We start from the raw sequence: 27,784 nt of genomic DNA, 5'->3' as shown, positions 1-27,784 counted from the left end.
GACTCAAACCCGCAACCTTTGGGTGACTAGTCTGACTCTCTAACCATTAGGCCACGACTTCCCCTTGTTTTATTTACTACACTATATTTTACTAATTATATTATTATATGTATTTGGTTGCTGTAAGTACTGTATACACTCCAGCAATATTGTAAATGTTAACAATCATAATAATAAAGCTCTGTTGAGAGAGCGCTTTGGGAGCGAGCACTTTCCAATGGGATCCAGAAACCAGAGAGCATAAAAAACCCCCCCACAAAAAAACGGATTGAAATGAAAAATCAAATCAGCACTATCTAATTAACCAGCGGGATGCCCAGTTTCATTTATTGCTCTCCTCCATCTTTCCCCTCCTTTTATGTGTGTGTGTGTGAGCTGGGAGAATAAAGGAGGAGGTGCTGATTGGAAGGCTTTCTGCTTTATTGAGACTGTGTGAAGCAAACACACACACATAGATTGTGAGGAATAGTAAAATCCCCAGCGCTCCCTGATTATGCTCAACTCTACATAATGCCATTTACTTCCTGCCACATTAATGCTAATCTTTTTATTGCAGTGAGGATGAGAAAAGTGAGCAAGTCGTCGAGTGCTGATGTTGTTCTCAGTGTGTGTGTGTGTGATTCTTTTGCTTGCTTTGCACACGCCGCAAGTCTCATCCTTGCAACTTTAGATTAAAAGAGAGGAAGACTGATTCACTTTGTGGTTTTTAATCATCTTAAAGTATTACCATGACTGATAAGAGGACAAATAATAATGAGAACCCAAATCTGAAAATAAACAAATATAATTATCTATGGAAATTAAATTTCAGTTTGGTCTGATCAGCCCTGTTTCTCCTGTCGTGTGCTAAGTGTGTAAAATTGGGCTGTGATTTAGATTGGGGTTGATTTTCATAGGGGCTAGGTCTTGTTTTTTCCTGTTCTGTACAGATTCAGATGCTCATCCTCTGTTTGTGGATAAGGGAAGACCACAAACACTCCAGAGAGGGTTTTGGAAAGCCGCCTGTCCGCCGGTCACTGCATCTGCTGCAGTGTCCTGTAGGACAAATGATTGTCCTGTTTTGTGTAGCACATGTTTGTGTGTTTATTTAGACCTGTACGTTTAAGCAAGTGTGTGTGTGTGTGTGTGTGTGTGCTTTCACGTGAGTGTGTGGCTGAGGATTTTCTCTCTCTTCGTCATAAGTAGTTGAACGGCCTCGGTGACAGACTGCGCAGCGAGCCTGACAGTCCCAACAAAGAAAGGAACTCTTTATTCCTTTGTCCTTCAAAGCTTCTTGAATATTGCTGTTGACTGGAGGGCCGGATGTCTCAATACAAGGATGTGCATTATTTTTTCTCGGAGCAGAGACTAGAGCAGTGCATCATGGGCAGGATGCTGCTGCTGTTGTTTTCAGGAGCTGCATTAGTAATTCTTGAATTAAGCTCCCAATACAGCCCTCATTCAGACACAGGAAATGCTTTGAGTGTTTCTTTTGACTTTGACAGTGATCTTGGGACTTATTTTAGTCAGACTTTTCAAAGCATTCATCATAACAAGCCATAAAGATGAGCTCAGATGTACTTAAAAGGGCTCTCATATCAATCTGGACAGCTCAAATGTTGCTGTGATATTGTGGTCATGTCATGATATTGGTGGGTTCAAAATATTGGAGAAGGGAAGCAACATTTGTTAATTGGAGAAAGTGACACTTTTGAACTTTTAGAGAAAAAAATGTCCTATTTTTTACTTCCTACATTTTTAAACTGTTTTAAACAGATGCTTTTAGTACACAGATGCGTTTAGGCCTTCATAGGAGTTAAAAGAAATAACTGAAAATAAATCTATTAAATTGTGGTTGCACAATATATCAGTATTGGACATTATCAGTGTCAGTTATCGGACAATATTCAATTTTTTTCAGTATTTACATACATTTTTACACTTAGACTACCTTTGCCATCATCTAACCCTCACTTAAAGTTAATCTTTAAAAAAAAACAAAAAAAACTCAACTCTCTGGACTGTCTCAAAATATATTTCTTATTTTCATAATTTTGTGATTCCTAAATTCAAATAATTTAAAATGACTAATTTTACTTTTGTGTATTTTTTTTTCAATGGCATACAATTGATCAGTCTTTTATTGATATTGTCAATAACTAATTAAAGTCTTATTATTGGACAGAATTTTACTTAAATACTTTAAAAACTTAATACCTTAAAAAATGTAATTAAAACAGTGTTCTTTTAAAATCAGTCAGTTTGTTAGTTAGAATAGACAGGAATTTGTATCATCAGTAAAAGGAACCAACCAATGTGGAAATAACACACATTTGTATTATGTGAGACCCAACAAGGAACACTAAAATGTTATACTTTTATGTTATATAATTTCCTATTTATATATAATAATAAAAAAATACAAGAAAGTAAATAAAAAATAAGATACTGTAATAAAGTGTGCCATTTTTACAAACCTAGTGTTCTGCTCATTCTTGAAGCTTGGCTTTATTAAATAAATCATCCTGTTGTTCCGAGATATATCCTAGTTCACCTTCCTACCAGAATTTTCCAGCAGATTCTTCTGGAATAATGTAGAGAAATCCTAACGGAGATGTTTTTACGGTTCAGAGAGTTAGAGAAAAGAAAAAAATAGAAACATTACCTTGATTCAGAGGGAAATGGGATTTCCATATTCACATTATCTGACCCACATCTGTAGCCCTAAATGCTTGGTCTGTTCTGGGGTGGCGGGGTCCGATCCGACTTGGCTGAGCCTTTCTTGTCAGATTGCCCTGAATCTCATGACACGCGCGGCATGTGGGGGGTTACAGAGGCCACTGGGCAGCGGTCTCGACTCCACGGCCGAAACGCTGCCAGCTGAACAACATTGTGCGTAGGTGTGACAGCCTGACCAAACCGAGCCCGTGCCGCTCAGACACAATGAACTTACTGTTCCACACTCACTGAGCCATGAATACTCTCCAACAGAGGCTAAGGTACAGCAGACGTCACACATATTCTAGTCACTGAATATTTTATACAGAATGGTTTCACGAGAGGGTGCAGCGGTCTGTTAAACAGCCAAGATTGTCTCATTTTCACCTTTCTAGTGCTTTGTGACATGTAGTTAGACCTCTCACCTCCAGACGAGCATTGCCCAACACCCGCCTCTTTCCGATATATAACAGGATTGTGATTAGTGGGCGCTGACGGAAGGGGGTTTATTAGCTGAAGAGCAAGAGGGGGTGGGGCGCTAATTGAAATGATGTCTGATGTGATAGCCTAATCTCTGTGGTGACAAAATCCACGCGCACTTGCTAATTTCAATGACAGCTCTGATGTCACTCAGGCTTAGCTGACGGAAATAAATAACAAACGTCCCAGAGAATATTAGAAAGAGAGAATGTCGTCTCGACCATCGAAATCCATCTTGCGTAGCAGCCACCCCGTAGTGCAAGATGAAGTGCCGCTCAATTGTCACGGAGACCAGACATGGCACCTGGTGGCCTGAGAAGACAGTCGCTGCGTGAAGATAAGGGCTTTAAATTCCTACTGCACTTTCAGTTAGGGAGAATCTTGCTGATTTGACACCAGCTGTGCCGTGTAATTCATGACCCCACACTCATGGGCTTCAGGGGATTGTAGTCACTCAGGTATTGAGGGCTGTGTCTCAATTCCCACTCTGCTTTTCTATAACATGAGCATGAATTTGAGTGCTGGAAAAGGTTTTAACCACTAAACATTGGTAGACTGATTACAATTCAAGTGTTAAATTCACAGATATTTATTTATATCATCGCTGCAACATATAATGCATTTTTTTTTACATTATTAAGCAAGACAGAAAATGTACATGCACTCCAGTTTACACATTTGGGGTCTGTCAGAATTGTTTAAGTAATATGTTTATTCAAATATAGGATGCATTAAATTGATCAAAAGTGACACTAAATATATTTATAATGTTACACTGATGACTGGAGTAAAAGCTGCTTAAAAATTAAGCTTTTCCATCACAGAAATAAATTACAAAACCATTATTTTAAATTGTACTTATATTTCCAAAAATTACTTTTTACTGTATTTTATCAAATGAATGCAGACATGGTTAAATCAGGCAGACTTTAAAAATAAAATGGTAGTGTACGTTATCACATTAAGACATAAGCAAATATAATGAAGCATTGCAAAAAATCTCTATTTTATACCGTGAAAATCATTGGGGTACAGTACTGTTCCCCAGAAGAAAGAAAGTCATATGGGTTTGGAACATGAAACAATATTTACATAACTAAATGATCACAGAATTTGTGATTTTTTTTTTTTAGATGAACTGTCCTTTTAAAGAACAAACAAGGCTTTATCTTATTTGTATATACTGTATATAATTTTGTTAATATATTATCATATATGTATGCATCTTATCTTATGTATATTTCCATTATTATTCAGCTTTTTTTACTTTTATGTTTGACGTTCATGTTTTTACTTTGCATTCTAGAGATTGAAAGTATACTGGAAAGATTTTGAAAATTTTGGGATACCCCCTGTAATATCTCATTCCCTTGCGAATGGACTTAAAGAATAGTTAACCCAAAAATGAAAATTATTTCATCATATACTGATAATGTTCCAAACCTGTATGATGTTTTTCTTGTTGAACACCTAGACCAGAAAACAATTAGACGTTTTACAAAATACCTTGTTTTATGTTCCACAGAAGAAAGAAAGTCATAAAGTTTAGGATGAAATTAAGGAACTATCACTTTACTACAGAACTAGTGAGTGGATTTTTTTAAAATCATATACCCAAATTGAAATGGTGACTTGTACTACGTTTTCTCTGCGGGGTCATATCAAACCATCTATCAACAAGTGATATTACAAAACTGGCTTCAGCTCAAAATGAGAAAATATTCTGTGGCAGGGCAGATCAGGTTCTGGAATGCTGCTCCAAAATGCTGGAGGCCTGCTGTCTCCTACCTGACTGACCTCTCTCCTGACCTCAGCGCCAGCCCATACGACAGTGTCGTGGCGGTTTGAGGACAGCGTACCTCTCTTCGGTGACCTCTCTTACATTCCAGCTTTTAGGTAGGAATAGTAAGTTACTTTATGCCTTGCACTCATCTGAGGACTGGATTTTCTTTATCTGTAAATCGCAGGAGACAGTCGATTAGGACCTGCAGCTTTTGCCTATTTACCACTTTGATTTAAATGTGGTTCCCAATTTGACCCCCTGACCTGGTCACGCCCTCACGGGAGAATTGGAGAATGATGTCATGCTTTGAAATTCGTCTTCCTGGTGAACTGTGAAGACAAAAGCAAACATGAACAGATTAGTTTAGTTTACATAACTAACAATCATTATTCAAATGTCTTTCATTTAAAAAAAAAAAAAATATATATATATATATATATATATATATGTGATGCCTACATAGTTATGATATAAATCATTTTGTTTAGTTTCATTGCACTTTATTTTATGTCTCCTGGTTATCTTTTTAGCTTCATGTCTGGGTTAAAAAGCAAGCTTTGTTTTTGTTTATTTTGTGAAATATAGCCTGATTTATTTGCTTAAGTGTCCATGATAGTTTGTACTGCATAAATTACTAAATTAATGCCATTTGAAATGAAGACAGAAAATAACAGTGATACGTTAAGTAAATAACAATTATTCCCCTCAGGATCCATAAAACGTCTACCCATCTCTACCCTTTTCTTAATCGATAGTACTTTAAAAATTAAAGTCAGATATATACTGAAAAAAGAGGTTAAATGTTTTAATACACTGCACATGTCAGTGAGGTTTGGCTTTTTTGTCTCCTGTCGAAGTAAAGAAGAAGGTTTGTGTGAGGGGCCTTTTTAATTTTAGCACAAAAAAAGATAAAAATCAGCAGGGAAGACAGAAAGTTTGAGGCTAAAGGAAATTGTCTTGGGTTTGTATGTGAAGGGTACAGCGGATGGCCAAAAAAAAAACAATGTCTGTGTCTTTCTCAGGTCTACAGAGAGGTTCACTAAACATTCCTCACAGGCAGGGGGAGGAAGAGGGTAAGCTTATTAACATAAGAACAGAGTCCTCAGCCAATCGACAGCAGGGAGAGGGAATGTCAGGATTGAGAAGGAACTGGGAGGGTGTCAGGTTACCCTATGCATTCTTCCCTCCTCCTTTTGCTGGAGAGGGAGGGAGAGAAAGAGCACAGGACGGACGCAGAGAGAGCAAGCGTGTTCAAGAGAGAGAAGTATATGGGACTCATTCTTGCCCCCTGACATCACGGAATTGAAGTATGCATTAGAAGCTGCCCATACTTTCTGCCCGACGGAGACGTGGAGAGATTTGACAAAGAGCTGGACGGTCCGAGGGAGTTTTCATCAGGGGTCAAATCTCAGGCAGTTAAGTGCTGTCTGGAGTCCCATAGACTCACACAGCGGGGCTGAAAATGAATTATCTGGTGAGTGTGTTTGCTGTTCTCATTGTTGTGTGAACGGTTTAAGTTGGTTATGTTAAATGCCCTCGGGTAGTATATCTGGAGTGGATGGTGAAGTTTAGTCTTAGTGGACAGAAGAAAAACAAGAGACACATATAGCAGGTTTTCTTTTTGGTTTTCTTAGTTCTTCTACTTGACTTTTTTAACATGTATCATTTTAAGGTGTTTATGACAGCAACAAATCAGAACAAGTAGACTAGAGGCTTAATAAAAGAGGCAATAATAATTGTTGTAACACTTCACACAGAGGCCAGTGGAATATATCCGCGTAGTCTGAGGTTTTTAAAAATGGCATTTTCTTAAGGAGCAGTGAGTTTTGAAAGCTTAGTAGAGAGTGTGAGAAAGCAGGCATAACGGGGGGGAAGAGTGGAAGGAAAAGGAGCCCTGCCGCTGTGAGCTTCTCTGCTGACTCAGGAGAAAGCTGAAAGATTAAGGTTTTATGGAAAGGAGGAGGGAGAGAGAAAAAAAGAGCAGGAGAGAAGAACAGCATGAAGTGACGGGCCCAAGCATCCGTTCCTTGCCATTGTTTGAAAGTGCTGGCGCTCGTTCAGCTTGTAAGACTTTAGGAATGACACAATGCTTTGGTATTTGGACGTGAGAGTTGGGCTGTACTGTATTTCCGCCTGTGAGGAATCTGGATACTGAGATTCACCCCCTGCAGAAGCTGGGATATTCCCCGGCCATAGAAATGGACTTGTGTTGCCGTGGAAAGACATTGGCAGTAAACCAACACTTAGTCGTAGCCTGTAGCTACAAGAATCCAAGCTGGGTTTTTTTTAATTTTTGAAGAGGGTGTTGAAACCTCACCCTTCTAGGAAAGGAGGGGCAAAGGAGGTGTCTTTGTGTGTTTTCCAGTGAACACGAGTGAAATGGATGATGGATGAGTGATGTTGAGTGCACATAGGAATGCAGTTGTGTTTGTGGGATGAGCTGTGTTTTGAGGATTTGGATTGTGTGATTTTTGTCTGGCTGTGAATCACAGAGTGTGTCTGCAGTAGGGGATGCACCAATCAACGGTGGTGTCTGCATGCGTGCATTAGTGTTGACTGTACTGAGGATATGAAATAAAAAAGACATACAGTATGGAAGCGTGACTGTGTGTCTGGTGAGGTGGGCTGAAGTTATGGAATGTGGGCTAATATCGGTGTTAAGTTGAAGCTGTGGAATGTGTTTGGAATGAAAGGATGGGCCTAAACTTGCACTAAGAATGCTACAAACACACATGGACATTTCTAAATGTGACCTACCATAGATTTCTATGAAAGAAAATGGAGTATGTATACTAGGAACTCTATAGTATAATAATAGTATCTTTACAAATCAAAATATTACATTACAAAAGTTCTCTAATTCAAATAGAACTTGTTAATCATCAGAGAATCCTGAAAAACATATGATGGTTCCCACAAAAGTATTAAGCAGCAAACTGTTGTGTAACCCGTTTTCAGTATTGATAGTGACAAAGAATGTTTCTTGAGCATAATCAGCATATTAGAGTGATTTCTGAAATATCATCTGGAGAATAGTGTGATGGTTGCTGAAAATACAGCCTTCACAGAAGTTACATTTTAAAATTGAAAAGTGGTTTTAAATAGTAATAATTTTTCATAATATTATTGTTTTTACTGTATTTTTCTGTATAAACACCGTTTTGGTGAGCATAAGAAAAAAAAAAAACTTACAGAAGTCTTTAAAAGGTAGGGTCACGCTTCACGAGGGAGGATCGAGGAGACAAATACTGGAACTTATGAATGACATTTAACAGCGGACGGGGAAACAAGGGGCAGAACACACTATAAATACACAGACACCAATGAGACACACCTGAGAGCAAATGAACCAATTAATCAAACACAGCTGGATACGAATTCACACAACGAGGACAGGAACAGGAAAGACCGAATAAAGAAAACAGGAACTCAACAGGAACATACACGTGACAGGTAGTGTGTGTGTGTGTATATATTTGCATTTACATTTAGTCATTTAGCAGATGCTTTTATCCAAAGTGACTTACAAATGAGAACAATGGAAGCAATCAGAATCAACAAAAGAGCAATAAGAAGCAAGTGCAATGACTATAGTAATTATATTATAGATAAAAAGAAACCAGAAAGATAGAATAGAAAAAGAATAGAGAAAGCTAGTGCTAAAGGTCTTTATATATACTATATATATATATTACAATTATTATCAAATTTTGATAATTAATAACATTTATTATAAATTTCACAAATAAGGTATAAGAACCAGTACAAAAATGAAATGAAATGAAATAAAATAATAAAGTGTTCCAAAATGCTTCACTGTTAATCATATTATGTCTGAGAGTATATATAAATCATATTTCTCCATATTTATGTCATAAACTGTGACTGTATCATGTTATTGTCTGGTTTTTGCTTAGGTTTGTACACACACTCAAACTAACAATCAATTATGTGCCTCCCAGCCTTTCCTCCGCAGGCCTGTTGTTGGTGCTCAAGTCTGGTCTTGTCTGTTGTAAACTCACCTATATAGTGAAAATAGAGCAGGCCACTGGCCCACAGTTTGTCTCTGCCATCAACCTTCTGCTATTGTCTTCCTTTCTGTTGAGGTTTTCAGGTCCCTTCCTGTAAATAGAGCAGGTTTGTGCCCCACTTACATTGTATATTTCCAGCATGCTTTAATCCCTTAAAGGAGATATTCATCCGGTTCATATACATTGAAGTTCTCTCAGGAGAAATAGACACTGATTATTGTGATCTTAAAGGGATAGTTCTGTCATCGTTTACTCTCATGCTGTTTTAAACCTGTACAAGTGTCTGGATGGAGAAATTCATACCAAAATCATTTTTGATGAGGGTTAATAAATTATGACAAAATCATTATTAGGTGGTCTATTTCTTTGTGACCTTCTTTCCGTGTGTGTGTGTCATACACTACTGACACAGCTGATAGCGGCAAACGTCCAAACACACGACTGGCTGTCTGAGTCACATCTCTGAGTCTCAGCTCTGATGACTATCGCTGCTGTCTGATACAGCGTCTGCTCCTTGTGTGTATGTCTGAAAATGTGTCTACAACAGCTTACCATCCTAAACTCCACCCGCCTTATAATTACTCCAGCTAACCTGCTACTTATGCAACCAGTAAACCCCTCAGAATAACAACCTGACCGCAGAATAACACCCAAGCCTCATATATAGACGGGATAATTTAGAAACCTCTTATATGTTCTGGCAACACAGCTCAGATAAAATGTCTAGCTTTTGTTCTTGTTTGGTCAGGCTCAGGTGTCTTATGCGAATGATAAAACAGAGACGGCCTTGTTTTGTCTGCAGCGCCCATCTGTTTTTAAACCAATAAAAACTTTTGATGAGGTAGGGAACATTTTCTCCCAGAGCTCAGGAGGTGGATGTGTGATGAGAATAGACCTGAGACAGATGAGACTCTATCTTTAATGTGGTGTGAATGAAAACCAGGCTATGAAGGACAAAATTACAGCCTGTTCGAACTGTACCTCGATGACGATCATTCACTCAAGTGAAATATGGGAAGATTTTCAGAGTTTCAGTTAAACAATCAGTGCTCAGGTGCACAGCTTCTCTTTCGTTTGTGATGACGCTGCACTGATATTAAAATTCTGGTCTCTGTTTTTTTAATGTGTAGATTATATGTAACCTCGGACCACAAAACCAGTCATAAAGGTAAATTTTTTTAAATTGAGATTCATACATCATCTAATTTATACATCTAACTAATTAAGCTTTCCATTGATGTATGGTTTGTTAGGATAGGGCAATCTTTGGCTGAGATACAACTTTTTGAAAATCTGGAATCTGAGGGTGCAAAAAAATCAAAGTATTTAGAAAATCACCTTTAAAGTTGTCCGAATGAAGTTCTTAGCAATTTACTAATCAAAAATTAAGTTTTGATATATTTATGGTAGGAAATCTACAAAATATCTTCATGGAACATGAACCTAATGATTTTTGGCATAGAAGAAAAATCGATAATTTTGATCCATACAGTGTATTGTTGGCTATTGCTACAGAAATACCCGTGCTACTTATGACTGGTTTTGTGGTCCAGGATCACATATGATATTTTATGTCCTGCTGTCATATTATATAAGCTATAGGGCTCTATCATACACCCGGCGCAATGCGGCACGCAAGTGTTTTTTGCTAGTTTCAGCCCGATGCAGTTGTTTACTCATTTTCATGTCCTGCGCCACGTTGTTTAAATAGCAAATGCATTTGCACCCATTTGTGCGCCCATGGGCGTGCTGGTCTGAAAACGAGGTGTGTTCAGGCGCATTGCTGGCGTGTGGCTATTTTCAGGCAACTGAAATAGACTGCGCCATTGACCAACAAAAACCTGGTATAAAGTCTGGCACAATATATTTTCTTTGTTATTTAAAGAGCGTGTTAGTAGTATGCACCTATATACGGGTGCACAACGCGCGTACACTTTGCTTATTACACACACAGGGACGCACGCGCAGCAGCACACAAACATTTTTAAAAATTAAACATTAAATTCCGCCATGTAAATAGCGAACCCGTCACTGGCTTTTAAAGGGGATGGGAGATGAGACTCTGATTGGTTTATTGCACCTTATGCCCAAAACACACCCATTACTCATTTAGAGAATAGGGACAACCCTTTTAGACCATGCGTCGTTAAAGGGTTACTCCACCCCAAAATTTAAATTTAGTCATTAATCACTTACCCCCATGTCGTTCACAATTTAAGATATTTTGGATGAAAACCGGGAGGCTTGTGACTAGAGGTCTGCATGGGCTTTAACCGCCAATAAAAATACCAACCCCGCCACTGGCTTTTAAAGGGGATGGGAGATGAGACTCTGATTGGTTTATTGCACCTTATGCCCAAAACACACCCATTACTCATTTAGAGAATAGGGACAACCCTTTTAGACCATGCGTCGTTAAAGGGTTACTCCACCCCAAAATTTAAATTTAGTCATTAATCACTTACCCCCATGTCGTTCACAATTTAAGATATTTTGGATGAAAACCGGGAGGCTTGTGACTAGAGGTCTGCATGGGCTTTAAACTGAAGCCCATACCGACCCGTACCCGAGATCGTCTGACCTGGCCCGACCCGAGCGGCACAGTTAAATTTAGAGCCCGAACTCGACTTTTATTTTATTATTATTTTTTTTTCATAACGAATAGCCAATTCAAAAAAATTGGCTATTCACGATTATTTCACGGTATTTCACGATTGCATGCAACGGTCAGTAAACAAATACATGTAAAGAAACAGAATCATTAAGGCTCGGGCCAGTTCACAAGGCAAAAGAAAAAACACTTACCAGTTATGAAAGTTTATGAACATCAGGTGCAGCGGTCACATAAATTCTGCCGAGTTTTTGAATGGTTGTATACAACAAGACGATAATTCTTCCATCGTGCAAATTATGGTCATTTTCGTCAGTTAAGGCTCGTTAGCATTCGGCCTGCTTTAAATCAGACACAGAGATGTAGTGCGGTAAGATCGCATTTATTTGAATTAATTAATTATATCATTTATTTGAATTAGCGAGAGAGAGAGAGAGAGAGAGGGATGAAAGTTGCGTGTGTGAACCTGCGTCTGCGCGCCTCTCTCTACAAGCAATGAGGCTTAGTTACTTCAAAAACAGCCCTCATTGCAGAGAAATATAAAGTTGCGAGTCAGTAGCCTGTCGAAGCTATTTTACTAATAAAAGTTTCCGTGCTGTGTTGTCGTTGTCATGTGGACTAATGTGTGTGCGTGCGTCTATGAAAGCAGCATAGCCTACTGCATATAGTTTTAGTTTAGCTATGAGCCCGACCCAAACCCAAAGCTATTCATTAAACATTAACCCGAACCCGACCCTGAAACCCGAAAGTATATTGGACACGTCAGGCTCGGGTCGGGTAGCAGACCTCTACTTGTGACTGTCCCATTGACTGCCAAATAAATAACACTGCCAAGGCCCAGAAAAGTATGAAAGACATTGTCAAAATAGTCCATCTGCCATCAGTAGTTCAATCTGAATTTTATGAAGCGACGAGAATACTTTTTGTACGCAAAGAAAACAAAAATAACGACTTTAGCTTTTACGGGTTTGGAACGACATGGGGGTAAGTGATTAATGACAAAATTTTCATTTTGGGGTGGAGTAACCCTTTAAACTAGCAAAAGTGGATTTGGACATGCCCTAAGTGTACCTGCGCCGTGCGCTTTAGACCTTGCACTTAGATCGTTCAAATAGGGCCCATAATGTCTAATATAAAAATTCTGAACAGTTTTGTATAAATAAAAAAACCTAATATCAGTCATTTTAAAGAGAGAGAGAGAGGGATGAAAGTTGCGTGTGTGAACCTGCGTCTGCGCGCCTCTCTCTACAAGCAATGAGGCTTAGTTACTTCAAAAACAGCCCTCATTGCAGAGAAATATAAAGTTGCGAGTCAGTAGCCTGTCGAAGCTATTTTACTAATAAAAGTTTCCGTGCTGTGTTGTCGTTGTCATGTGGACTAATGTGTGTGCGTGCGTCTATGAAAGCAGCATAGCCTACTGCATATAGTTTTAGTTTAGCTATGAGCCCGACCCAAACCCAAAGCTATTCATTAAACATTAACCCGAACCCGACCCTGAAACCCGAAAGTATATTGGGACACGTCAGGCTCGGGTCGGGTAGCAGACCTCTACTTGTGACTGTCCCATTGACTGCCAAATAAATAACACTGCCAAGGCCCAGAAAAGTATGAAAGACATTGTCAAAATAGTCCATCTGCCATCAGTAGTTCAATCTGAATTTTATGAAGCGACGAGAATACTTTTTGTACGCAAAGAAAACAAAAATAACGACTTTAGCTTTTACGGGTTTGGAACGACATGGGGGTAAGTGATTAATGACAAAATTTTCATTTTGGGGTGGAGTAACCCTTTAAACTAGCAAAAGTGGATTTGGACATGCCCTAAGTGTACCTGCGCCGTGCGCTTTAGACCTTGCACTTAGATCGTTCAAATAGGGCCCATAATGTCTAATATAAAAATTCTGAACAGTTTTGTATAAATAAAAAAACCTAATATCAGTCATTTTAAATTCTACAAGTAAAATCAGACATAACTTTATGATATATAGTATGAAACATTTATATTCTGAGATTTGCTAAAGATTACATTTAACAGTGTTATTAAATTAAAAGAATAATTTACATTAAATATGAATTTTAAGTGAATGTCAGCATGCAAAATAAAATATCCAATATCAACTGATACAATAAATAAAATAAACTCTAATATCAGCTGACATTTATTGTTATTTACTATTACAATACATTTTGAATTAGCTTTATTTTTATATTTAGAGTTTTCGTTTTTTATTGAAGTTTTAGTGATTTTGGTATTTTTTAAATTGTTTCTTTTTCAATTGTGTCTTTTAAAAAATATTTCAGTATCATTTTAATTTATTTTTATTTCAGTTTTAATAATGTTGGTACTTTAACAGAAATGTATTTATTTTATTAGGTGACATTTCTCTTTTTTTAATTTTGTTTTTTTATCTAATTTATGCCAGATTTATTTTAATTACCAAAAATGATTTGTAATATTTTAGTTACCTATACCAACACTGTGACAACAACTGTTATGGCTATATTGTGCATTTCCAGTGACTGAGTTCATGAGATGACTTGTAGCTGTGGTTTAGAGGTGTTCGTATACAGTCTCCATGCCCTTGAAGCTAATGAGCTTACACACACTCACAATAACACACAAAAAACACTACCTGCCCCCACCTTGCTGACTTTACTAGTGTTTGTCCCACGGGGTCATCTAGAGGCACCAGACAAAAGCTGCTCAGACCCCCCCATAACAATACAAACACACACACACACACACTCATTGACCTGTCTGTACAGAGCGCACTCCAGCAGCTGCCACATTACCTCCTGTTCAGTGGCTCTGTCTGAATGAAGCTCCCGGCCCCTTCCTTCCTTCCCTCTCTCACAGGTCCACATCCCTCTTTCCTCTTCCCTCCATCCTGTGGAATTCTCTTTCATTCTCAGCATTTCCATCTCTGCCACTTTTATCCCCAATATTAAAGAGATAGTTCACCCGAAAATTAAAGTTGTGGTATCATTTAAGGCCTGTTCACACCAAGGACAATACCTGGTTTCTATAACTATAAAGTTTTAATAATTGTTCTAATTCTGTGAGAACAGGGAAGTCCACATAACAAATGTAATGACAACAACAGAAGAAAGATATTATCGGAATCACTTTCAGAATGATTTTTTTCCACCTGATGAATGCTAAAAACATTGCAAGCCAATCAGAATCCACCCGACTTTAAACAGCTTGACAGAACGCTAATATAATTATCATTATAGTTGTCTTTATAGTTTTCTTTCTTGGTGTGAAGAAGTCTTTACTCACCCTCAACTCACTCTAAGTGTTGTTGTTTAAAAAAGTGTGCAAAAAATATAATAAAACTGCTTAGTAATTTAACAGCCCCAGTCCTCATTCACTTTCATTATTTGAAACGAGTGACTGGTATATTCTTAAAATTTATAAAAAATTTATAAAGTTTTTAAAAAAGTCATACAGGTGAGTAAATGATGACGGAATTTTAAATTTTTGGAAACAATTTAAACCCTTTAAAGGGGTTGTTAAATGTTTTTTTCTAGGCTTGATTGTGTTTATGGGGTGCAGTCTAACATGTGTTAATGCTTAGTTTGTTAAAAAACGCATTCTTTTTCACATAATTTACCTTTATTCCACACCGCTCTGTCCCTTCTCCTCTGAACGCGCTGATCATTTCCTGCTTTTATGAAGCCCCTGCCTCAGAAATACACGATGGGCTCTGATTGTTTAGTTGGCCCAGTGTGTTGTGATTGGATAACCGCCTAGTGCGAGTCTAAACGTCCCGCCCCTCAAGACCTACAATAATGTACAGTATTTGAAAAAGAATGTGTTTTTTGAACATTAAAGCATGTCAACATATTCTGTTACACCAAATACACAAAATAATGATCTTTAAAAAAGCATCATATGACCCCTTTAATATAGTTCAGCAACCGCACGCTTCAGCGCCATGTATAACGCTTCTCATAGCTATAGTATGTGAAAATAAGTGTATTCACTGAGCTGATGATCTGAATGCGAGAGAGAAAGAGAGAGAGATGCAGAGCGTGTGCAGAGCAGGGCGACGCAAGGAACAGGAAAACTGCTGCTTTAGAAACTTGTGAATCCATTAGAATCGTTAGAAGACAGAATCACGATTCATATAAGAATAGATTTTTACGTGCGCCTCTAGTTTTCACTTCCTCTTCTCTAAAGCAGCGCAGCATGACCTCGCCTCCTTTGCTGCCTTTTCCCGGAGGCGGGGTTTATGTCAAATTCTGGGTTCTTGACTTAACAGACACGGGAAGTAACTCGTTGTAGTCCCTTACCAGTCGTTTTTGTAGGCATTAAACTGCCAGAATTTTAAAAGACAATATCTCCGTTTGCATTGAACTTTCAGCTTCTTAACTTTGCAGATATTGTTTATGCTCAAACAGCAACATTACACACTAACTAACGTTAAAAAAGTGAAATCGCAATCAGCCACCCCTTTAACACGAGGCCTGCTAAATGCTCCCGGACTCATGACCCTTTTAAATGCAAATAGAAGAACGTTTCATCCTTTGGATGATGAGTTTCCTTTCTTCTCCATTCTCTTCCTCCATCTTTTTTATCTGTTCTCACTCTTTCTCTAGAGATAATAAAGTTAAGCATCAGTCTCTGTCTGCTTGAGCCACAGGGAAAGTGTTTGACCTGAACATTTCCATGGTGATCATCACCAGGGAGAAATGAAGCGAAACTCTCGTCATTCCCTCATCTTATAAAAGCTTCTTTACTATTTCTCAAACAATGCCTTGATAACAATGTTGGCCAGTAACAGACTTATAGTAGCGTGACAGTAACAATGAAGCTTTTCCAGTAACACACTTGTAGTGTGTTAAAGTGTTATATTGTCTTTAATGCTATATTGTATTTATATTTACACTGTTCAGATAGATTTATAGTCGAAAAAATGCTTTGTCCTAAAATGTCTCTTTTTCAAACTGCACTGGGAAGTCTAATAATAATAATAATAAAAATTTTAGAGAATAATTTCATTAATAAATGATTCGATGATTCATTTGAGTAATCTGTGAGTCATTTTATTTAGCATTTTATGTGGCAAAATTGCTAAATGCTATTGTTTGTTACAGTGTTTTTGGTTATATAAAAAACATAGCAGAATTATGAAACATGGCTTTTCATATCACTGCTATGCTGATGACTGACCTGCCCAAATCAATCCGAGCAGCTGAGTCCTTACCCATCTTCAAGAAACGACTAAAAACACATCTGTTCCACCTTTATTTGACCCTCTAACTCTAACACTTTCTATTCTATTATAATTCTACTTTATCTATATTTATCTTTTTAATTTTTTTGTTCTTTATTTAAAAAAAAACAACAACAACTATTCTATTCTATCTACTTGTTTTTCTTTGTTTGTGTGTGTGTGAATATGTGTGCACGTTTTTGTGACAAATGAGGACGTAAATTTGTATAATGACATAGGTATTACAAGGAGAAGGTGACTTTTCAGGACATTACCCCATGTCCCCACTTTTCAAAACGCTTATAAATCACACAGAATGGAGTGTATTGAAAATCTGAAATAGCACAAAGTTTCCTGTAAGGGGGAGGCTTAGGGGTAGGGTTGGGGTAGGGCAATAGAATATATACGGTCTGTACAGTATAAAAACCATTACACCTATGGGATGTCCCCACTTTTCACAAAAACAAACCTGTGTGTGTGTGTGTATAATATATGTATGTATATATATATATACACCTTGCTACGTGTACTGCGTTAGGCTAACCGAGACTTGCCATGTGCACTTATATATTGTTGCTCTTTTGTTAGTTTTGACTACTTTTATTGTCCTCATTTGTAAGTCGCTTTGGATAAAAGCGTCTGCGAAATGACTAAATGTAAATGTAAATATAAATTAGCTACAGTGTTTCTAGCCTTATCAGTAGTATTTCATGGTGACTGATAATTAAAAATCTGTCACCATGATTAAATTAAAAGCTAGTGTAGAGACAAAAAAAAATAACAACATACAACCAGCATCACATGTACTGAGATGGTTCTTTGTATGAATCAGTCAGAAAGACTTATGAAGTCTGGACTCTTTTGTTGCAAAATCAGGATTCAGTGGGGAATATTGCTATGGCTAGCTACTTTTTCAAAAGTTTAGTTTGACTGTAACTGCTTTTAGTGATGAATAGCTCCAAGTATTTTCAAAGCAGCTTCCCATTACTGCTTGATAAATGCAGATGTACACCAGAAAACACCCTTGAGGAACCAACTCATTTTCTGTCGTTGTTTAATGCACAGTGCTTTACTCTTTTACGTTATAATTGTCGGAGATGCAAGGTGTGATTTATCCTGGGCTGTGAAGATGCTAATTGATCCATTGATCAATAGTCAAATATTCCCATCTCTGTTATTTTCCTTCATTTATCCTCCAGCTGTTCTCCTGTGTACAGTCCCAACAAATGAGAAAACATTCACTGTCACTGAATCATCGACTCGCCCTTACATGTAAACCCCTGTGAATCACTCCCTAAACGTCCTGTGTCCTGATCGACAGAGACTGAATTGTGGAGAAGTGGGAGAGAGACAGACAGAGAAGCTTGGCTTACTTTCTGTAATGGAGGCAAAGTTCAGCAGCTCGTGATGTCATCAGTCCTCCAGAGCCTTTTTGCTTGGCAGGAAAATATTCTCATGAAAAAAAGAGTGTAGAATAGCCCAGAATGCACACAGCACTTCTTTTCTGCTTTTCAAAGGCGGAGAAGGCAAGTGAGATAAGACTGCAGAATAAAGACAAAGACATCAAGTCACAGAAAATTATTTTCTGAGGGTTTTTATCCAATTGCTGCAACAGCAATGTCAATCACCTAATTAATTTATTCATTATTGTCAGCCTGATCAAGAAGGACGTAAGTCTATCCCATCTCTGAAAGAAGAACTGAACCTCAGCATGTTTGTCAGTACATGGTCAGAAATAGGGGTGGGCATTTTGACCAAGTGTATTTATTTATAATGTTTTTAATACACTGTATGATATATTCATTTTTGATTATTCATTTAATTTAATTTTATGTGGTAATTCCTATTTTGAAAAATCAAATTCAAATTACATACATCATATATATATATATATATAGGCCTAACTGATTGGCTCTTTTTGTATCAGCAGCCAATGAGCTCGCTGCTTAACATTCAAATACTTGGCTAGTGCTTGATGTAGCAGTTGCAGCGCGCTTCAGAATCCATTCTGAATGCTTCAATAGCGCCACCTTCCCCAGCTCCACCTGTATAGATCTGCTATAGGGTGATTTATGTATGCTATGGGGTGATTACATGTATGTTATACTGTATGTGCAGCAGTAGTATTTCTTACATGCTCACAGCAGCATGCTGTGGATGTATTGGCAGTAACAAAATCACTATTTGTTGATGAAGAAATGCTACTGTTGCTCATTACGTTCAGCAGGGGTGCAACGGATCGTAGATGATCCGTGATCCATACGGACCAGGCCCCACGGTTCGGCATGCATGTAATTCGCGGATTAACTGTTAAGTTTAACCATCATAGAGTGAAAGTTTATCATTTGCACATGTATTGTATTGCCAGTTTACACATTCAAGCAGTTTTAACTCGCGCGTAACCGAAGCGCGCACACGCATAGAGAGAGAGAGAGAGAGAGAGAGAGGCGCGATTCAGACACCGCGTGATTCCTTTTTTTAAATACACACAAAGTTATGTTAAAATACCCGCTTTGGCAAGTATTCTAGTTAACGCAGTCGGTTATTTCTTAAGTGAACGTAAACTGGTGAGAAAGAAACCGGATGTGTGTCAGTATTAGGGCCGTGCATTTGGTCTTAAAGCGACAGCAGCCAATAAATACCTGTTTCTGTCTGCTAATCAAATAACACCACAGCTCTAACAAAGATTAATCTGTATTTAACTTGTGTAGTGAGCACTATTGTGTTAAACTTAATTATTATTATTTCTGCACTTAATTATTATAAATTCTGATATTTGTATTTGTTGTTTTCATCTATTGCTTGTAATTTGTGTAATTGTTCTTGTTTTATTACTAACTTTATTACTTAAGCAAGTAGTTTTTGCTATGGTATAGAAGTACTTAAAGTAAGGTTGTTGTTTTTTTGCTGATCCGAAAAATGATCCGATCCGTGACTCAAAATCCGTATATGATCCGAACCATGAATTTGTGATCCGTTGCGCCACTAGCGTTCAGCCTTTGTCAAAATGTCCCATTCCTTTGCAAAGACTCCCAAAGAATGGCTTAAACTGTCTCTATGGAAAAAGCCCATGGAGTTAATGAGCTCTCTCAGCTGGTCTGAGTGCTTCTCATTATTTTGCCATCGTGTGTGTGAGTTTGAATGGATTTAATGTCTGGGAAGGTATGCATGCATGCATTTGTGCGTGTGTATTCACACATTCCTCTGTCTATATACGTGCATCAGTACTCTGTGCTTGTATGCGTGTGCCAGCACTACATGGTGACATCTCAACCAGCTGCTCGCAGGCAGTAAAGCCTCTCAGACGCTATTGTGCCCAGCCTCGGTCTCCTCCGGCTTTAAGGGAGACACTACAGGGACTGTCCCTCATCCGGGCAGCACAGGCAGAGCATTCATCTGTCAGATATGCCCTCCATGAGCCTCTCCTCTCTGTCCTCCAGCTCCGAGCACAGAGACACCATTCATCAGAGCACTGCCGCTCTCCACATAGACCTTTAAAACACACAGGGAGGGATTCACGCAGAATGAATTGCGCCCGCTGATAGTGTGCTGTCTGCGTTGTTTCAGCACTGAACGATGCAAACAAGGCCAAAAAATGTTGCACTGAGCACAGTTTGTATGGCACAATTCCAGATATTGTGGGCACTGAGGAGTTTCTGTGTACAGAGGTGCATAATTAGCATTATACCACAGGGATCCTGAAGGAAGATGTAGCTGCAGGCTGTGGCTGCATCTCATTTCACATCACCTACTATCCCAGATTTTATGTTAAAAACAGAAGGACAGAGGCGCTCGGATAATGTACTATTTTCGTTGAGTATGTGATATCAGATTTTCTGATGTTCCAGTGGCAAAATATGTGAATACATTCTCAAAAATACACTTTTACATCATCAGTGAAGTACAGTAACAAACAAAAATGTGGGTTTGTGACATTTTTAAAAGACGTCTCACCAAGGCTGCATTTATTTCATGTAAAATAAAGTAAAACGGTAATATTGTGAAATATTATTACATTTCAGAGTAACTGTTTTCTATTTTTAAATATTTTAAAATGTAGTTTATTCCTGTGATGGCAAAGCTGAATTCTTCAGTGTCACATGATCCTTCAGAAATCATTCTAATATGCTGATTTGAGGCACAAGAAACATTTTTTGCTGATCATTTGGTAGTTTTTTCCCCTACGATTCTAGCGTGAAATAGAAATCATTTTTTGTCTCTATGTAACGTCTTTATTGTTATTTTAAACCATTTTAATGCATATTTTCTAAATAAACAGGTTATCTTTAAATAAATTAATAAAAGTCATAATTATTAAGTTATTTTTGTCTAAAAAAATTTAAGCATTCAGCAATTTCTTATTTCTTTCTCTCTCCAAAAATGTATACAATATTTTAGGCACTATTGTACAAGAAGATGAAGACCAAGAATTGTGTACCTGATACTTCATCTTTGTATTTTATCATTCTCGTGCCACTACGGAGAATTATGGGATACATTTTTATCACGCAAGTCTGACGTCTCGTAAACCAGCTAATTGAGTCATTTTTTTCTAGCAAATTTATTGCTGCTGTAGTATCTCCCAGTAATGTATACAAACTAAAATGCATGGTCAAAATTCACAATGCAAACTGTGTAATAAATACCAATTTGCCTCCGCCATGATACATGATTTGATGCCTCCAGTCCGAAAAGAGTTTCCCACTGGTAATCACAACTTTGTAATGGTGTTCATGCAGAACTCATCTCGTAAATACGATCATTCCTACATGACTCAAAGGCAGCGTGTGTCCTGACAGGGGAGGTCTGTTAGTAATCAAACACCTGCTGGCTATCTGCTGTGCTGCATCAATCACCTGTGAGCTTGAGCTCAAAACTCTCGCAAACCACAGTGAACTCACGGTAGGAGAGCTGCAGACAGGGGTGTGAGGGGGACATGGAGCTCTCTGTGTTGGAAATTAGCCGTTCTGTACTGTTCTCCTGCACAAAGACCCTCCACTGAATCACTCAATAGTGGAGATGTTTTGTCTTGATTGAAGCTAAACTAGTCTATTCTTCTCTTTTTTCCCCTTTAACAGTTGTAGAGGGTTTCTGCGGCACACAGTGAACGATTGCAATCAGCCAATCAAACGCTGTGATTTTGTTGAGAGGACAGTGATGGAGTACTGCTGGTTGACTGTGGCTTTATTAAGGTGGCGCGTAGAGCGGTGATACTCGTGTCTATTGGCACTGTGCCAGCGCTCTTGTGCCAGAGAAAAGGGGTTGTACTGGTCCAGGGGGCCGAATAGCAAATATTTGTTTAAGTGTCAAAGACCAGCCTCACTTGTGGGTGGCATTGTAAACGAGAGAACAGATGGAGTCCATGGTGTGTAAATGTGTCGGGAAGAGGTTTAGAGCAAATAGACAAAATGTAAAAAGCAATGGGGTCACAGACCCTTGTTAACACCTGCTATTAAGATCTTGGGTGATCTGATCACAAGTGGTCTTGAATTTTATAAAAATCAATTATGTTGGTGTTTTACTGCACATTGAAGTTCAAAAATAAATAAATAAATAAAAATTTAAATTTAAAGGCAGTTTTTCGTAATTCTTCTTTATATTATTGTATTATATTAAAATATAAAACATAAATATTTATGTTTGTTATATATACACTACCATTCAAAATTTGGGGTCAGTAAGATTTTTATTTTATTTTATTGAGCAAGCATTAGGCTGATTAAAAAGGAGAGTAAAGACATTTATAACGTTACAAAAGATTTATATTTCAATTGCTGAGCTTTTGAATCTTCTACTCATCAAAAACAAAATTGAAAGAAAAAATATATCACGGTTTCCTCAAACTGTTCTGCAGCTGTTTTTAACATTGATAACAATAAAAATGTTTCTTGATCACCAAATCAGCATATTAGAATGATTTCTGAAGGATCGTGTGACACTGAAGACTGGAGAAATGGCTGCTGAAAATTCAGATTTCCATCATAGAAATAAATTAAATTTTAATATAAAAAATAGAAATAGTTATTTTAAACTGTAATAATTTTTTTTACTGTATTATTTGATCAAATTATTTGATAAATGCAGCCTTGGTGAGCATAAGAGATGATCCTGGTGTAATACGAGATCGTTTGTGAACCAAACTCAATCTCTTTCTCTCTCCTTTCTTGTAGAATGTGTTGGCAAAGGCCCTGTACGACAATGTGGCGGAGTCTCCGGAAGAGTTGTCCTTTCGCAAGGGTGACATCATGACCGTCCTGGAGCGGGACACGCAGGGGCTGGATGGCTGGTGGCTCTGTTCGCTACACGGCCGTCAAGGCATCGTTCCTGGCAACCGGCTGAAGATCCTTGTGGGCATGTATGATAAACAGCAACAGCAGCAGTTACAGCAGCCAACGAGCCAACCAAGCCCAACCCAGAGCCATCTCAACCTGCCTCAGAGTGCCTACAACAGGCTTCCCCCTGCATCCCAGTACACGGCCATGCACCCTGCCTTCTCCTCCAGCTCCGCCAACTCAACCAACCCAGATGGCATCTACATGCTCCCCCCCAGCCACGGCCTGCCTGCTCCTTCCAGCCTCTACCAGGTGCCCACCGGCCCCCAATCTCCACAGCCCCAATCCAAAGCTCCCACTGTGGCACAAAAGCAAAGCCAGGCACAGTACCCTCCTTCCCCACAGGATGTCTACCAGGTGCCCCCTTCCATTAATGTTCCAGGCCAGGACATCTACCAGGTGCCACCCACTGCAGGAGGGCCGTGTCCAGGGCAGGATGTGTACCAGGTGCCACCCTCTGTGAACCAGACACAAGACATTTACCAGATTCCCCCATCAATAGAGAAGAGCTGGGACTCTCCCAAACCCATGGGGAAGGTAGGGAAAGACGGTCTTGTATACACATATGCGACCCTGGACCACAAAACCAGTCATAAGGGTAAATTTTTTTAAATTGAGATTTATACATCATCTGAAAGCTGGTACAACTATGAAAATCTGGAATCTCGCCTTTAAAGTTGTCCAAATGAAGTTCTTACCAATGCATATTACTAATTAAAAAATTAAGTTTTGAGATATTTACGGTAGGAAACTTACAAAATATCTTCATGGAACATGATCTTTACTTAATATCCTAATGATTTTTGTCATAAAAGAAAAATCGATCATTTTGACCCATACAATGTTTTTTTTGGCTATTGCTAAAAACATACCCAAGCGACTTAAGACTGGTTTTGTGGTCCAGGGTCACATATGTGTAACACATTTTCAGACATGCACTTTCATTACAAACAGCAATACCTGAAGAAGAAGTATTTTTTATTTTATTTATTTATTTTATTTTATATATTTTTTATTGTTTTATTTTATTTATTTATTATTATTTTTTAAATCAGCTTCAAATCAAAATCAATGCTATTTACTTTCTTAAAATGTATGTCCTATTTTATTTATTTATTTATTATTACTATTATTTGTGGTTTTGTGGAAACATTATTTCACCCCGTATACTCAGATACTACACTCACATTCAACTTCTTAAAACATACTCAATGTCCTATTATTAACAATTCATTGGTGCGCATTATTTAAAAAAAATCTTTAATCAAAATATATGACCTTTCTTCACTGCTATTTAAATCAGGAACAGCATTCAAAGTTGGCCATGGTCATATACAAGGACGTGTGATATCTTGGAAAACATACAGGAAGACGAGAGAAATATTGGTAGAGGAAAGGAGGGAGTGTGATGGAGAAGAGGGGGTGTGATAGACAGTCATAAATAATGCAGAGTTTGATAACGCCGGTGACCGTGGGCAGCACAGAGTGAGTAAGCAGTTTTTTGTTCGAGTTTTAACTACAGGTTGAAGCTGTGGGCAGTGATGGTCCCTTGAGAGAGCGTTGCAGGCCACTCTTAGGGCACTGAGCCATATGCCACGACTGCCGCAGCGGCGGGGGAAATGAAGTGTAAAGATGGAAGGATGAAGTGAGGAGAGGTTCAGCTGCAAGCCTGCTCACTGTTAGCCACCTTTCGACTGTGCTCTACCTACAGCCATATAGATGAGACATGACTCAGTGTCACTGGTTCTGGTCACCGTGACATGGTTACATAGATATTTAAACTTTAGCAGACTAATGAGAAGCTATGATGTTAGCGTGACCACATCATTACTTACTTGATTATATAACAAACAACTGAATGTGGTCAGGCAGTTTCAACCACTATGACAGTAACATTCTCATTGTGTGGAAAGTTTCCACTGCAAAAAAAGTAGTGTGCCGGCACCTTGGTACTGTAAAGGTATTGTGTTATACAGGGTTCCCATGGTTCTGGAAAATCGTTGAAATTTAAAAGTATAATTTCCAGGCCTGGAAACATTTAGTAAAATACACAAACTGGGGTTTGTGAGGAAACTGCAGAGGGCTTGTGAGTTGATAGATATAATAATTATAATAATTCATAAAAATGTCAAATTTAATAAATAATTGATAAATAAATACAATCAAAATTAAAAAAAGTTATATTTTATTTGTTTACCTTAAAGGGGTCATATGATGCGATTTAAATTTTTCCTTTCGCTTTGGAGTGTTACAAGCTCTTGGTGCATAAAGAAGATCTGTAAAGTTGCAAAGACTAAAGTCTCAAATCCAAAGAGATATTCTTTATAAAAGTTCAGAGTCAGCCACACCTACCTAAAACGGCTCGTTCTATCACGCCCCCATATATCTACCTCACTATGTTTTGCATAACGCCGCCCAAATGTTCACGCAAAGAAAGAAGGCGTAACTTTTATTCTCACTGTAGTATTGTTGACGCTGCAGCCATGTTGTGAAGACACTGTGTGTTTCGTTGTAAAAGCGAAACTACTTTGTTTGGTCTTCCAAAAGAGGACGATATCCGCTTCATCATGCCTAGAGCTGATCTGTGCTGGTCGCTGAGGGAATACATCAACTTTCACCGTGGACAAAGCGGAGTCCAGCCCGGGGTCCATCACATGTGGTTGCCGCTCATTCGTCGGATCCGCCGGGCGCGCCGTTCTTGACCCCGCCGCCTCAGCTCACTCTATCCCGGCCTCAGCGCACGCTAAGCCGGGGCTTCGGCTCACGCTAGCCCGGCCTCAGCTCACTCTATACCGGCCTCAGCGCACGCTAAGTCGGGGCTTCCCCTCACACTATGCCGCTGTCTTTTTCGTTGTGAAAGTGAAACTACATTGTTTGGTCTTCCAAAAGAGAACACGACTACAAATCAGTGGTTAAGTTGTATTTACAACACTGTTCAAGGACCCTTCAACCCAAATATTCAGATGTGTGCAGCACATTTTATGGAGGACTGTTTACTGATCCTGGGAGAGTAACGTGAGACTACAATTCCGGCAGTTCTGACTCACGTAAATACGTTTTCATTTAAAGGATTTGCCACTGATGATTCAAACGCAAGTTTTGGGCAGTAGAGTAGCACTTGTTGTTTGTCATTTCTCCGATCACAAATGCAGACAGAGTTTTATGTTTACACGGCACGATGCAATGCAACGCAACGCGTAAAAAGACAGTATAAGTCATTATAATCAGTAATTATGTCCCCACTGGATGCAACAAATGCCTCGTTTGTAATGGGTTTTAATGTTTTGTCTCGTCGCTCCGGCCGGACACGGCATCAACAGTATGTTTAGGGGCGTAACATTTCCGTCACACGCTTGAAGCATTCGGGCAATCACAACGCACTGGATAGCTGGCCAATCAGAGCACACATCGCTTTTTTAGAATGATGAGTTTTTTAAAAATCGAAGCGTTTCAGAAAGGCGGGGCATGGAGGAGAAACAATAATGTACCTTATTTGGAAAATAATGTTTTCTAACCTTAAACCGCATAAACACATTGCATTACACCAAATACACAAAATAATGTTCTTGTTAGCAACGTCATATGACCCCTTTAAGTCTGGATGTCCTGTACAGAGCACATTCAGGGCTTTTCAGAGAGGTCAGGTGCATTTCAATAAATTAGTATGTCGTGGAAAAGTTCATTTATTTCAGTAATTCAACTCAAATTGTGAAACTCGTGTATTAAATAAATTCAATGCACACAGACTGAAGTAGTTTAAGCCTTTGGTTCTTTTAATTGTGATGATTTTGGCTCACATTTAACAAAACCCCACCAATTCACTATCTCATTGCAGGTGTTTTGAGTTGATTAGCTGATTGGCATGTCACCATATTCTAATTTGTTGAGATAGTGAATTGGTGGGTTTTTGTTAAATGTGAGCCAAAATCATCACAATTAAAAGAACCAAAGACTTAAACTACTTCAGTCTGTGTGCATTGAATTTATTTAATACACAAGTTTCACAATTTGAGTTGAATTACTGAAATAAATGAACTTTTCCACGACATTCTAATTTATTGAGATGCACCTGTAAGTGTTTGGAAGTTTCACCATGACCACTCCCTCTCTCCTTGGTCTTCAAAAATGTCTGATATTAATTTAGTGACACTCTTATAGAAATATGATAATATTTTGTAATTATCATTTCAATCTGACTAATTTTTAAACTGTGTGTCATAAATCAACATCTCAGGAAAATGTTATGGGGTTTCAAATCAAAATATGACTTTCTGTTACAAAACAGGATGTTGATCATACGAGTCATACATGTCCTCATATGAGGACACCGGGACTAAAAGCATGTTTATTACGCATTTTGGGAGACACAACAAATGAATAGGGAAATAAATTATATTTCAATATTCCTATGAAATATTATATATTATTATGAAAATCTTGTCAGTTATTACTCCCACTATTACACTTCTTTTTTCATTTGTTGCCCCAAAAACACATTCATTTGCAAATTAGATTTAGTTTATAGATACATTATATATAATGTTTATGGCCATTTTACACACATTTTGCATAAAGAAAAATGGTATATCAAATCATTCTGTTATAACATAGTTGAGAATTATCTTTAT

General features: G+C 38.2%; 1 protein-coding gene and 1 long non-coding RNA gene across 4 annotated transcripts in view; one reads left to right on the top strand and one right to left on the bottom strand.

Moving 5' to 3' along the window:
- The window catches only part of LOC107596915 (breast cancer anti-estrogen resistance protein 1-like), a 106,562-nt gene that overhangs the window by 49,513 nt on the left and 29,265 nt on the right, over positions 1–27,784 (top strand). For 2 of the 3 annotated variants that reach the window (XM_016287771.1, XM_016287773.1), the window contains exons 1-2: positions 6,119–6,434; positions 22,995–23,693. In XM_016287771.1, coding sequence (XP_016143257.1) covers positions 6,423–6,434; positions 22,995–23,693 — 711 coding nt within the window. In that variant the 5' untranslated portion in view covers positions 6,119–6,422. Of the gene's footprint in view, positions 1–6,118; positions 6,435–22,994; positions 23,694–27,784 lie in introns of those variants that run through there. The other variant, XM_016287772.1, reaches the window with a different exon arrangement.
- Positions 4,815–8,389, bottom strand: LOC107596917 (uncharacterized). The gene is made up of 3 exons (XR_001610419.1): positions 8,153–8,389; positions 5,224–5,289; positions 4,815–5,131 (listed from the first exon to the last, which is right to left on the bottom strand). It is a non-coding gene; the product is annotated as an uncharacterized lncRNA (long non-coding RNA).

This window comes from Sinocyclocheilus grahami, unplaced genomic scaffold (assembly GCF_001515645.1).
Source record: "Sinocyclocheilus grahami isolate Dianchi unplaced genomic scaffold, SAMN03320097.WGS_v1.1 scaffold225.1, whole genome shotgun sequence".
In the NCBI taxonomy this organism is placed as follows: domain Eukaryota; kingdom Metazoa; phylum Chordata; class Actinopteri; order Cypriniformes; family Cyprinidae; genus Sinocyclocheilus; species Sinocyclocheilus grahami.
The sequence above is the reverse complement of the archived record's forward strand: the minus strand, read 5'-3'. Positions and strand labels throughout refer to the sequence as shown.